The 11,954-nt window shown below is 33.2% G+C and overlaps 2 protein-coding genes across 2 annotated transcripts; one reads left to right on the forward strand and one right to left on the reverse strand.

Annotated features, from left to right (window-relative positions):
- Nucleotides 1-1,824: 1,824 nt before the first annotated feature.
- LOC100807185 (G-type lectin S-receptor-like serine/threonine-protein kinase At4g03230) lies at nucleotides 1,825-6,344 on the forward strand. The gene is made up of 8 exons (XM_006592764.4): nucleotides 1,825-3,342; nucleotides 3,606-4,049; nucleotides 4,421-4,552; nucleotides 4,643-4,845; nucleotides 4,943-5,153; nucleotides 5,267-5,504; nucleotides 5,607-5,757; nucleotides 5,845-6,344. The coding sequence occupies exons 1-8, from the start codon at nucleotides 2,061-2,063 to the stop codon at nucleotides 6,145-6,147; spliced, it is 2,964 nt and encodes a 987-aa protein (XP_006592827.1). The 5' UTR covers nucleotides 1,825-2,060; the 3' UTR covers nucleotides 6,148-6,344.
- Nucleotides 6,345-9,963: 3,619 nt separating this feature from the next.
- LOC106795434 (uncharacterized) lies at nucleotides 9,964-11,883 on the reverse strand. The gene is made up of 2 exons (XM_014765037.3): nucleotides 10,921-11,883; nucleotides 9,964-10,776 (listed from the first exon to the last, which is right to left on the reverse strand). Exons 1-2 carry the CDS (start codon nucleotides 11,258-11,260, stop codon nucleotides 10,487-10,489), a joined length of 630 nt encoding a protein of 209 aa, XP_014620523.1. The 5' UTR covers nucleotides 11,261-11,883; the 3' UTR covers nucleotides 9,964-10,486.
- Nucleotides 11,884-11,954: the final 71 nt, after the last annotated feature.

The following is an 11,954-nucleotide window of genomic DNA, read 5'->3' on the forward strand; positions in this document are numbered from 1 at the left end:
TGAGCAAGAAAGAAATTATTTGGTTCACTTAAAATATTTCACCTTGAACGAGTATTAATCACATAAACAGAAATTAATTAACTCTATATGGAATCATTTTGTAGAAGCCATTGGCATTTTCAATCCGAGAGAGTATACTTCAATTGATTAAATATTATGTGTGATAACATGAAATATTATTATTTAATGGTAGTTGAATTCAATTCTTGTGAATAAAAGAAAAAATATTATCAATTGAGGGGGAAAAAAACTTAACCGCTTAAGCAATAATTAGTTTAACCACTCAACGAAAACAGTACAAAAACAAATCATATCAAATTATCATTACTTAAACCACTAGTAGCTTGTTTGGGAGCGTGTCCACTGGCTATGTAATTTTGGTTTACTTGGAAGTCAATGAGATGAAATCTCGTATAAATAAAAGTAAAAAAGTTGAATAATATATAAATAAAGAAAAGATTCATAAACCTAAACATTAAGATTATAAATTAAAGTATAGTATCAAATTCTGTTAAGAGGAAAAGACCCATAATTCTCTTACCAAGTACTATAATTTGACAAAATATGACCCCTTCTATTGGAATAAACAATTTAATGATTCGTGTAAGACAGATTTTATCATGCGTCATTAAATTTGTTGATCACTCCCTTGATGTTACAAGGAAAAATAAAATAACTCGTGTGTGGAAAAAGATAGCTCTCATCCACGCGGGACTGGGTGACTGGCTGGCATGCAAGTCAAAGTCGTCGAGTATGGTGATGCTAGCAAACCTCGAGCATCCTAGCACAGGGGAGGAAAAGCTCAAGCAACGATACACTGTCTCCAACTTGGAGGAGATGAAAATTTTAATTTGGTCTAATTTTTAATTTGTTGAAAGTTTCATGAAATTCGGTTTCACTCGAAGCTTAAATTAGTAAAAATTCTTTTAGTATTTTTTTTAACTCATGAACACAAAAATACGACTCATAAAAAATGATTTTCTAAATATATTACTCCTTCATCTCTAACTATGAGAACTTTTAACTAATTTAGGTCAGTTAAGAAAAATAATTAATTAGTTAATTATTTATACTCGTATTTCAACATTATGTTTTTCTCATCTCCATTCACTTAATAATTTTTTATTAATATTTGGAAAAAGAATAATTAAGTAAAGGTATGTATGAAAAAAATAATCAATATATCTAGAAATTAGAAAATAATTTTATAAAAAAATATAATTTTTTAATAAAATCTAATAATTAGAAACGGAAGAAGTAAAAATTAGAAAACTTAACTACACCGTGTAAATTAAAAACTCTCTAGTCTGCCCATTTGAAGTTGGTAATTTCTCGTTTTTTTTTCTTTATTTTCTAGGAGGAGATGCTCCACCTGAATGTTTTGATTATTAGTTTTTTGTTTAAATGGGTTTTTGTCCTTCAAATTAGGTTATTTTTAGTTTTGTTCTCTCAAATTTAAATTTACCTTTCTTAATCCCTCAATTTAAAAATAAACTCCTTTCAAATTTTAGTCTCTCTTGACTGATTTTTGACAATTTAAATGTACAATAATTAATGTGGCGATTCTTTACCATAGAATAGACTAAAAATAATATTTTTGAAATTAATAAAATAAATAAATCAGTGGATAAAAATCAAAAGGACCTAAATTTGAAAAACATATTTAAGCTTTAATTTTTTTAAGTTATAATATTAGTATATTGATCATCAATTGCAATGCTTTCAAAATTTAATTGATAATTAAATAAGTGAAAACATTAATTATCAATTTGTTGATTAAGTCATAGTTTGAATTATAAGCCATCAGGTAATAATTTTATTAGCGAAAACATTAATTAGCAATGCTTTCTTTCTTCGTTGCTTTTATTTTATTTTCTCCTCCCTCTCTCCTTTCACCAGTAGTTACTAAGCTTATAATTTATAGTATACCTCATACAAGGGTCAACAATGGCACCTAACAAGAGGTTCGAATACTAGTTGATTTGATAGCATTTGGTTTCAAATGTTTGAGAAGGATCAAAGGGACACTAGCTATCAAAATTAGAAGGTTTGTATTAGACATGAGAACTGATGAGGTTCTGTTCTCCTTTTCTCTTTTTTCTTTGGTGTTATGCTTCCAACTCTGTTCCACTGGAGATACTTTGAAGGCTGGCCAGAAGATAACTCTGAACTCATTGGAGAACCTTGTTTCATCTAACCGCACATTTGAGCTTGGTTTCTTTCCTTTAAGTGGTAGCAGCAGTGTTGTAAAAAGCTACTTGGGGATATGGTATCACGGGTTGGAACCACAAACAGTGGTATGGGTTGCCAATAGAGACAAGCCTGTTTTAGATTCTAGTGGTGTTTTTCGAATTGCAGAGGATGGAAATCTGGTGATAGAAGGTGCATCATCAGAAAGTTATTGGTCCTCTAAAATCGAAGCATCTTCGTCTACAAACAGAACAGTGAAGCTCCTAGAATCAGGGAACCTAGTACTTATGGACGATAACTTGGGAAGGAGTAATTACACGTGGCAGAGCTTTCAACACCCAACAGACACGTTTCTTCCTGGCATGAAAATGGATGCAAGTGTAGCATTGATTTCATGGAGAAACTCCACTGACCCGGCACCTGGGAACTTCACCTTTACGATGGCTCCAGAGGACGAGAGGGGAAGCTTCGCAGTGCAAAAGCTATCACAAATCTACTGGGACCTTGACGAACTCGACAGAGATGTTAATTCCCAAGTAGTATCTAATTTGTTGGGCAACACCACCACCCGGGGTACTGGGTCGCACAATTTTTCAGACAAAACCATCTTTACATCGAAGCCTTACAATTACAAGAAATCGAGGCTGCTAATGAATTCCAGTGGGGAGTTACAATTTCTCAAGTGGGATGAGGATGAAGGGCAATGGGAAAAGCACTGGTGGGGGCCAGCTGACGAGTGCGACATTCATGATTATTGCGGGAGCTTTGGCATATGTAACAGAAATAACCATATTGGCTGCAAATGTTTACCAGGATTCGCTCCCATTCCTGAGCAGTCTGAGGGAGAGCTCCAAGGACATGGGTGTGTGAGAAAATCAACATCGTGTATCAACACCGACGTCACATTCCTCAACTTAACCAACATAAAAGTAGGAAACGCAGACCATGAAATTTTTACAGAAACAGAAGCAGAATGCCAGTCCTTTTGCATTAGCAAGTGTCCCCTTTGCCAGGCATATTCATATAATAGGTCAACATACAGTGATCGCAGTCCCTTTACATGCAACATCTGGACACAGAATTTATCTTATCTTGTAGAGGAGTACGATCGTGGCCGTGATCTTTCTATCCTCGTTAAGAGATCAGATATAGGTAATTCCTATCTTCTTAATTCATCTATTATTCGGTAAACATATTGATTCACATTGTTTCCAACTTAATACTTAATAGTTGCGACTAGGGAGGTAACATAACACAGAATTCCTAATTTGGTGAACCAAAAAATCATTAGCGGTGTGCTGGGGCACTTTTTTATTTTGGATACACACGCACACAAATACATACTGCAAAAAACAGATGAAAATTATGATAGCCACATGATTTATTATCACTGAATTACATATATTGTTGTGCAGCACCAACTGCAAAAACGTGTGAACCTTGCGGAACATATGAGATTCCTTATCCACTAAGCACTGGGCCAAACTGTGGAGATTCCATGTACAACAAGTTCAATTGTACCAAATCGACAGGCCAAGTTAACTTCATGATGCCCGAAGGAATATCATACCAGGTTACTAGGATCGAAGAAGATACCAGAACGTTTTTCATTCAAGCGGATGCTTCATATTCCTGTAGTTCCAGAAGAGATCAAAATAACACACCTAATTTTCCATTTAATGTAGTTGATTGCATACAAGATTTTGGAATAGTTAAATTCAGTTGGCAACCAGCACCAGAACCTCCCTGTAATAGGCCTATGGACTGCATGAATTGGCCCCATTCAACATGCAGAGAAACCAGGTGCCATTGTGATTTAAAATATAGGTGGAACAACTCTATCATGAGTTGCACCCAAGGTTAGCATTTTATTTAAACGTCTCTTCAACACTTTTCTGTTTTTCTCTATTAATACCATAAAGGTTTGCTAGATCAGAATTATTTTATTTAACTTGCATGTGTTACCTTCTTCTGGAAAGCATTGTTGATCAAATTCTCAATTCCAAATAAGAGCAATCTTTCAAAAGAATCAAGAGATTTTTCCTCCGAATGTTTATGATTTTCTTACTGTTTCCCGCGGATCTGGAATTGGTCCTTGTCCTGGATTTTCCAAACTCCTTTGAAACAATGTCATCACTTAAATAAATAAAGATTCCATTTCAAGCTATTTTGGTAGTACAATTATAATGGTATTTACTATCTCACTTTTACATTTTATTTCCTTGAACAGAAGAGCCGTCAAGAGAGCATTTAACCCACCGACTGACATTGATTCTTACAGTAACTCTTGGTTCCATGGCTATTCTGGCATGCATAACAGCATTTGTGCTTGTGCGGAGAAAGAAAAAAGCTCATAAGCTTGGTAATAATTTTTAATTTTGCATGTTGCATTAAAAATCTTTTATCTTCACACATGTAATGAAGGTTATATATGTCTTGTTGCTGAGTTCAGATCGGGCAAGCACCCAAATTCAGGAAAGTTTGTATGAGAGCGAAAAACGTGTGAAAGGTTTGATTGGCTTAGGAAGTTTAGAAGAAAAAGATATTGAAGGAATTGAAGTTCCCTGTTATACTTTTGCAAGCATTCTAGCGGCCACAGATAATTTCACCGATTCTAACAAGCTTGGAAGAGGTGGTTATGGACCTGTTTATAAGGTGATTGGTTCAGTTCATTTAATTTTCATTACCAATCTAGCAATAGCATTGAGTCCATGCAAAATTTCCTCATGATATATGAATTTTTTTAATCCAGGGAACGTTTCCTGGAGGTCAAGACATAGCTGTAAAGAGGCTTTCAAGTGTTTCCACTCAAGGCTTAGAGGAATTCAAGAATGAGGTTATTTTGATTGCAAAACTTCAGCATCGGAACCTTGTTAGACTCAGGGGCTATTGCATTAAAGGAGATGAAAAAATCTTACTTTATGAATACATGCCAAACAAGAGCTTGGACTCATTTATATTTGGTCAGTATCACATATTCCATCATACAACTTCCCTGAAGTGCTCTTCAACCATTACAATCATAATTTCACTAACCTTGTTCTTAATTTGAAATGTGAAATGTATATCTTGAAAGACCGGACACGAACTTTACTCCTGGATTGGCCAATACGATTTGAGATAATCGTAGGCATTGCGCGAGGCATGTTGTATCTTCACCAAGACTCCAGATTGAGAGTGATTCATAGAGACCTGAAAACCAGCAACATTCTTCTAGATGAGGAGATGAATCCAAAGATATCAGACTTTGGTCTTGCCAAAATATTTGGGGGAAAAGAAACGGAAGCCAGTACAGAGAGAGTAGTGGGAACCTAGTAAGTTTACTAAGTATATGTGATTGTAAATGTGTCATTTTTAATTTATCGAGTTTGATATTTTACAAATGCTTGCTACATATAACTAAATTTTTTTTGCAGTGGATATATGGCTCCAGAGTATGCTTTGGATGGACTTTTTTCATTCAAATCCGATGTTTTCAGCTTTGGAGTAGTCCTACTAGAGATTCTTAGTGGGAAAAGAAACACGGGATTCTATCAGTCCAAACAAATTTCTAGCCTTTTGGGTCATGTATGTTTCTTGTGTTGTACTCTTGGGTTATGTGTGTTTTTGTGATATGTTGAGTTGTCAATAATTTCTATGGACATATTGTATCAGGCATGGAAGTTATGGACAGAGAATAAGCTACTGGACTTAATGGACCCATCTCTTGGTGAAACATGCAACGAAAATCAATTTATTAAGTGTGCACTCATTGGGCTATTATGCATACAAGATGAACCAGGTGATCGACCTACTATGTCAAATGTTTTGTCAATGCTTGACATAGAGGCAGTAACCATGCCAATTCCCACGCCACCAACCTTTTTTGTGAACAAGCGTCATTCTAGCTCAGCTTCCTCTTCTAGCAAACCAGAAACAAGTCTGCAATTTGACAGCAGTTATCAAGAAGGTCGATAGTCCATGATGGAGGCTATGGTTGGAATACATGAAAAATATTTAATGATATTTTAGTTGTATTTTAGAATAATTTAGAGTAAAGAAAATAGTTTATCTTATAATTTATATATATAGTGTAAAGATTACTTTTGTATTTCTTTGTTATCTTATAATTTATTAATAAGAAAATAGTTTATATAGTGTAAAGAAAAGTATATTGTTATTTAATAGAAAATTCACATTTATGAATATGATAAATTTATTAATTTTTACCATAATTATCTTATAAATCACATCTATCTCGATTTCAAATTGAATTTGTAAATTATTTTACAATGTGCATTGCATATAATTAAGTGGTCGAGAGACTTAAAATAAAATGCTAAACTTGGGTGCAACTCATGATTGAGTTGTTCCACCTATATTTTAAATCACAATGGCACTTGGTTACTCCTTCCCTTGTTTCTCTGCCGTCTATAATGTTACTACAGGGTGGTTCTGGTGCTGCTAGCCAATTGATTTTTATTCCAACATCTTCAATGCACTCAGTTACATTAAATTGAAAATCTGTGTAATTTTGATAGCAGGAACTAGAATTACACATATATAAACTATCTGTTTGAATCAAAAGCATTTTAAAATCTTCATCGATCCAAGTAACTGGGTATGATTTTCCTCCCGGCATCATGAAGCTAACGCCGCCCGTCGATTTGGTGCAATTGAACTTGTACATGGGTCTCCACAAGTTTGCCCAGTGCTCAGCAATCACATATGTGCCGCAAGGTTCACACGTTTTTGTAGTTGGTGCTGCTCAAGAATATATTAATTCAGCTATAAATCATACAGAAATCATGTTTTTCATCTGCTTTATGTTTCAATCCATCTAATTCACAAGACAATACCATACCATAAGGACTATCATCTAGAAGATTCAATTAAGAATATATAAATCATATGGCAATGGCAATAAGTTCAATCATCTACAAGTTTCAATTATTTTAATTAATATATAATAAATAAACTACCGGTCAGATCTCTTGTCCAGGATAGAAAGATATCAACCATAATTGTACTTCTCCACAAGATTCATGTCCAAATGTTGCATGAAAAGCAACTATCAAATTTTAAAATCGTCTTTTTTAAGTCATTAGAACGTGAGACGATTTTTCAATCATCTTAGTATGTCAATTTTTTACATCAATTTTTTTAGCAATCGTCATAAATAGTTTTATTTATTATTTAAAAAATGTTTAAAACATTAGAATTCTAAGACAGTTTTTAGTATAAAAAAATCATGTTAAAATCCTAACATTCTAAGACAATTTTTTTTAATAATCAATGTTATTTTCTTATTTTTTTAATATTTATTATCTTTTACATAAAATTAAACCTACAATTTAAGTCATCGAGACTCAGATAAATTGTAATAAAATATTACTAAATTTTTTTGCTCTAATAATTATCAATAAATTATTAATTGATTATAATGTTTACAATAAATTTTTCCTCTTAAGTCAATCTAATTGTACCACTGTTGTTCCTTTGCAATTGACAGAAGGAAATAATGAATTCATGAGATAATAATATTTCTTACTTGTTAATACCACAAAATATAATAGCAAAATACGCTGAAGAAGTTCTAGCCATTATAGCCATTAAAATTGTAAAAATTATTCCTTTCTTACAATTGTAAAACTGGAAAAGACTTATTGAGAACCTCCTCAACCCAGATTCTCTTTCTACTAACAAAAGTAGTCTAGTAGCATCCAAGATTGGTGGTATATATTAAGAGTAAGAGTAAATACATCACTGGAAGCAGGTGATCCAATTGGAAAATTTCAGAAAATAGAATAGTAAAATAATCACTATACGTACACTAAATGGTTCCAAGTCATATCTATAATAAGGATTTAAACTCTTTGAGAGGCCCTCATGTTCCATATTACAAGGTTCAATTACTTCTTTCTCCAACAATGTCTACCTTTCATAGAATGGTAGTTGCATGCATTAAACTAAAAGGTCAAGTCAAAAGTTAGCCAAGCACAAGTATGAACATCAATCCAAGGACTTATATGGTTCTGGGCTTGCATTATCTAGCATTCTATGTCATTTTTTTAATGGTTTACCAACTATCTAAATACTCATGAGAAAACATTACGTTTGCAGCTAGACTTCAATTGGAAGTTAGACACACACACATGGTCCCAAAAAATATTAAATAGTATATGATATTCTGATTGTATCAGTAATTAATTACAAGTTTGCAAACTAGACACAATAGCTCCGATTAAGATGCTTCAAATTATTTCACGATTTCCCATGTCTAGGCAGATCCAAAAATATGGATTACTAGTGATCCTGGGTTTTCAAACTTACTAAGGAAATGACCCACAAATCAGAGGTAGTTTTGATCACTATTATTTATAGGTATATTTTGGGATTAAATTATATAAGAATTGATAATTTTTCTCTTTTATTTCTTCCGTTTTGTACAAATAATTTTTATTTTAACATCATTAAGTTTTTGTACAGAAAATATCAAAAACTGATGAATTTATGATGCTTAGTGAATAATTAGCGCAAAAAAGGGCAAATTTGAAATTTGAAGATCACAATTAGCGCATTCCAAGCACTCAGCGTGAAGCACAGGCTCAACGCGCTTAGCGACTGGAAGCAAGACTAATTTAGGAAAGCAATCTAATTCAGGAAAGAGGTGCACTTAATGCGAGATTACCCTCATACTCGCTAAGCGCAGCAAGCGAGCTTAGAGTGAAGGTTGCATGAAAACTAAACTAATTTGAACCTATAAAAGAAGGAGAGAGAAGAAGGAAGAAAACACACAGAAATTCGAAGAGAATACAATTTCTGATAGAAGACAAAAGCTAGAAGAAGGAGAAATAAGAATTAGGAGTCATTCCTTCCTTCCATTCCCTTTCTTAAATCCCTTTTTTACTAAATTTTTCTCTTGCAATTGTAAAGCCTCCCATGACAATGAGAAGTTAAATCCTTTTTTGTTGGGAACTTGGCACAAACTACTTTTGATGTAATTTCTCTTCCCATCTATTTAATATTATTACTTTTGCATTATCCTTTCTTGTGCTTAATATTATTGTTTATGGTTTGATCACTCATTTGTATGGTAAGTTTTAGGGGTAGCACTGAGAAATATTATTTTCTAATAGAATTGGAAAAATGTATTTAAATAAAGTCATCACTAGGGATAGGTTGATTTTTGTTTAACCTGTTATACATCTCTATTCTTAATGCAATTTACTGTTTTATCTTTGCAAAGAGATTTGAGAGAGAAAATAGATAAATTAGGTTCTTTCACTCGAGAGATCTTGATTAGAGTATATAAGTAGATGTAGGTATAAATTAGAATAATTATAAATAGAGAAAAATCACTTTTTTTTGGGAAAAATTTAAATTATATTAAACCCAAAAGGATACAACAATAAACGGGGCATACCCCGCAGCTAGAGAAAAGCAAAAGTCTTCCTAATATAAGAAGACCTAGATCAAGATGCTAAAACAAATGCAACAGGTGTGTTTGTCTATACATAAGAAATTTAATATTGCTAAGAGTAACTTTGGTAAGCTAAGTTCCCAATATTCTCATTTCCTGAATTTACTTCTACAATAAGTTGGTTCTCCAATCTTTTATGTTTTAATTAATTAATTTACTTTTATAATTTTTTTCTGTCTTATTTAATTTTCTGCTAATTTAATTCACTATTTTTCTCACAACCTTTTTTCAAATATTTTTCTTAATTGAATATTCATTTACCCGAGTACAAACAAGATTCCTGTAAACTTGACACTCAAACTTTCATTTTAACTTTACTACTTGGGACGAATTGGTGCACTTGTCAATCCATCAACAAATTTCAAATCCAACTAGAAGCTTACATGCATTCATTTTAATGCGAGATTGGTAAAGAGATACTTTAATTAATTGACAAATACAAATACCTTAACCGGAATACAATTTGAATTTTGGCTGAACACTAAATACAACAACTCAAAATAGCAAACATAACAAACAATAATAGAGTAGGTGTAGGAAAAATCCACCAAGAAGTCAATAATATCTCAACATTGTAGTTGTGTAGCAAATTGCAAGAACTATTCAATCCCATTGCTTTCATCCAACTCCGATCCATGTTTCCTATTTTATGATAGTCATAAGGCTATCCCATATGCATGAAGATCTCACTTTTTTCATAAAGGTGTGGAACGACGCACCTGAGTCCATGATCCATGAATCAACAGGACTATCCAAACTGCAAATTAATGTATCATCAAGTTCATTAGTTACTGCATTTGCGGATTCATCATCATTGCGCTTCTTGTTTTTGTGCTACTTGTTCTTCTTTGGTGTATTGCACTGATTGCTAAAGTGACATTTCTTGTCATAATTCCAGCAAGTAATGTCACTTTGAAATTTTCTCTGACCTTTCTCTCTTGACTTTGATCTGCCTCGACCATTCTGACCCTTTTGGATAGTCCTTCCCTTGCCTTCAGTATTCAATGCTGAATTGGAAACATGACTGGAAGATTCTCTTGAATCTCTCTTGCAAACATCTTCACTTAAGATCAAGTCACGAATGTCACTAAGCTTTAATGTGTTCTCCCTTGTAGAACTACTAACTGCAGTAACAGTTGCAGCCCAACTATCTGTTAGTGATGACAATAGAATCAATGCCTTCACCTTATCCTCAAATTTAATCTGCACTGATTCCAACTGGGCAAGAATAGTATTAAATTCATTAATATGATCAGTTACAGATATACCTTCTCCCATCTTGAGGTTGAACAACCGGCGCATCAAGTATACTTTGTTGGTTGCCAACGGCTTCTCGTACATATCTGGTAATGCCTTCATTAAGCCTGCAGTAGTCTTCTCGTTTACGATGTTGAACGTGACGTTCTTGGTTAATGTCAATCTGATCATGCCAAGAGCCTTTCGATCCAGCAAGTTCCATTCTTCTTGCTTCATGTCGTCTGGCTTAACCCCTGATAAGGGTTGATACAACTTCTTCTGATATAGATAATCCTCTATCTGCATCTTCCAAAAGCTGAAATCTCTGCCTTCAAACTTCTCGATCTTCACCTTCCCCTCTTCTAATGCCATTGCTCCCACTGCCTCCTCTAAACTAAGAAGACTCCCACTAATTCCTTTAAACTAAGGAAATCTCGTGGAGTAACCAAAAGTTCTTTATACCCGTTGTTATTATAGAGCAATAAAAGAAGAGAAAGATATAAAAGAAAGAGAGAAAAGACACAAAGTTTAACATGGTTCAGCACACAATGTATGTGCCTAGGTCCATGGCTACACTAGAAAAACTTTTATTACTTGTACATATAAAAGCTTATAAGGTATCTCTATATATAACACTAATGAGACACAAGTTTTTACAAATCAAGCGATGTGAGACTAAGACTACAAAACTCTAACAATCCAAACAATGTGGGACTAAGACCACAAAACTCTAACAATATCATACTAAATCACACTCTCAATTAAAAAGAAAAAACTATCTATAAAAAAAGGGAAAGATTAAAAAAACATAAAATTAATGGATTTACTTGCTTTTTGTCCCTAAATTTTTTCTTTATTACCAACATTAGTCTTGTCTTTACTATAAATTAGAGTGATCACTCATTTATTTGATTATATGACAAGTCTTTATTAGTTTATAGTATAAATTAGGAGTGATAGCAAAGAAAAAGATGAAGACGTTTAACCAAGAAAAATTTTATATTAAAAACATACGTTATAAATTCAAAATGGTGTATGTACTAAAAAGACAGACAGGAAATCCAAA

This window comes from Glycine max, chromosome 12, assembly GCF_000004515.6.
Source record: "Glycine max cultivar Williams 82 chromosome 12, Glycine_max_v4.0, whole genome shotgun sequence".
Classification (NCBI taxonomy): Eukaryota; Viridiplantae; Streptophyta; class Magnoliopsida; order Fabales; family Fabaceae; genus Glycine; species Glycine max.

Coding starts and splice junctions, on each gene's coding strand:
- LOC100807185 (XM_006592764.4), top strand. CDS start 2,061: ATGAGAACTGATGAGGTTCTGTTCTCCTTTTCTCTTTTTTCTTTGGTG. Junction 5,505..5,606: donor GAGAGAGTAGTGGGAACCTA/GTAAGTTTACTA, acceptor TTTTTTTTGCAG/TGGATATATGGCTCCAGAGT. Junction 5,758..5,844: donor TTTCTAGCCTTTTGGGTCAT/GTATGTTTCTTG, acceptor ATATTGTATCAG/GCATGGAAGTTATGGACAGA.
- LOC106795434 (XM_014765037.3), bottom strand. CDS start 11,260: ATGGCATTAGAAGAGGGGAAGGTGAAGATCGAGAAGTTTGAAGGCAGA. Junction 10,777..10,920: donor CAACCTCAAGATGGGAGAAG/GTATATCTGTAA, acceptor CTGTTACTGCAG/TTAGTAGTTCTACAAGGGAG.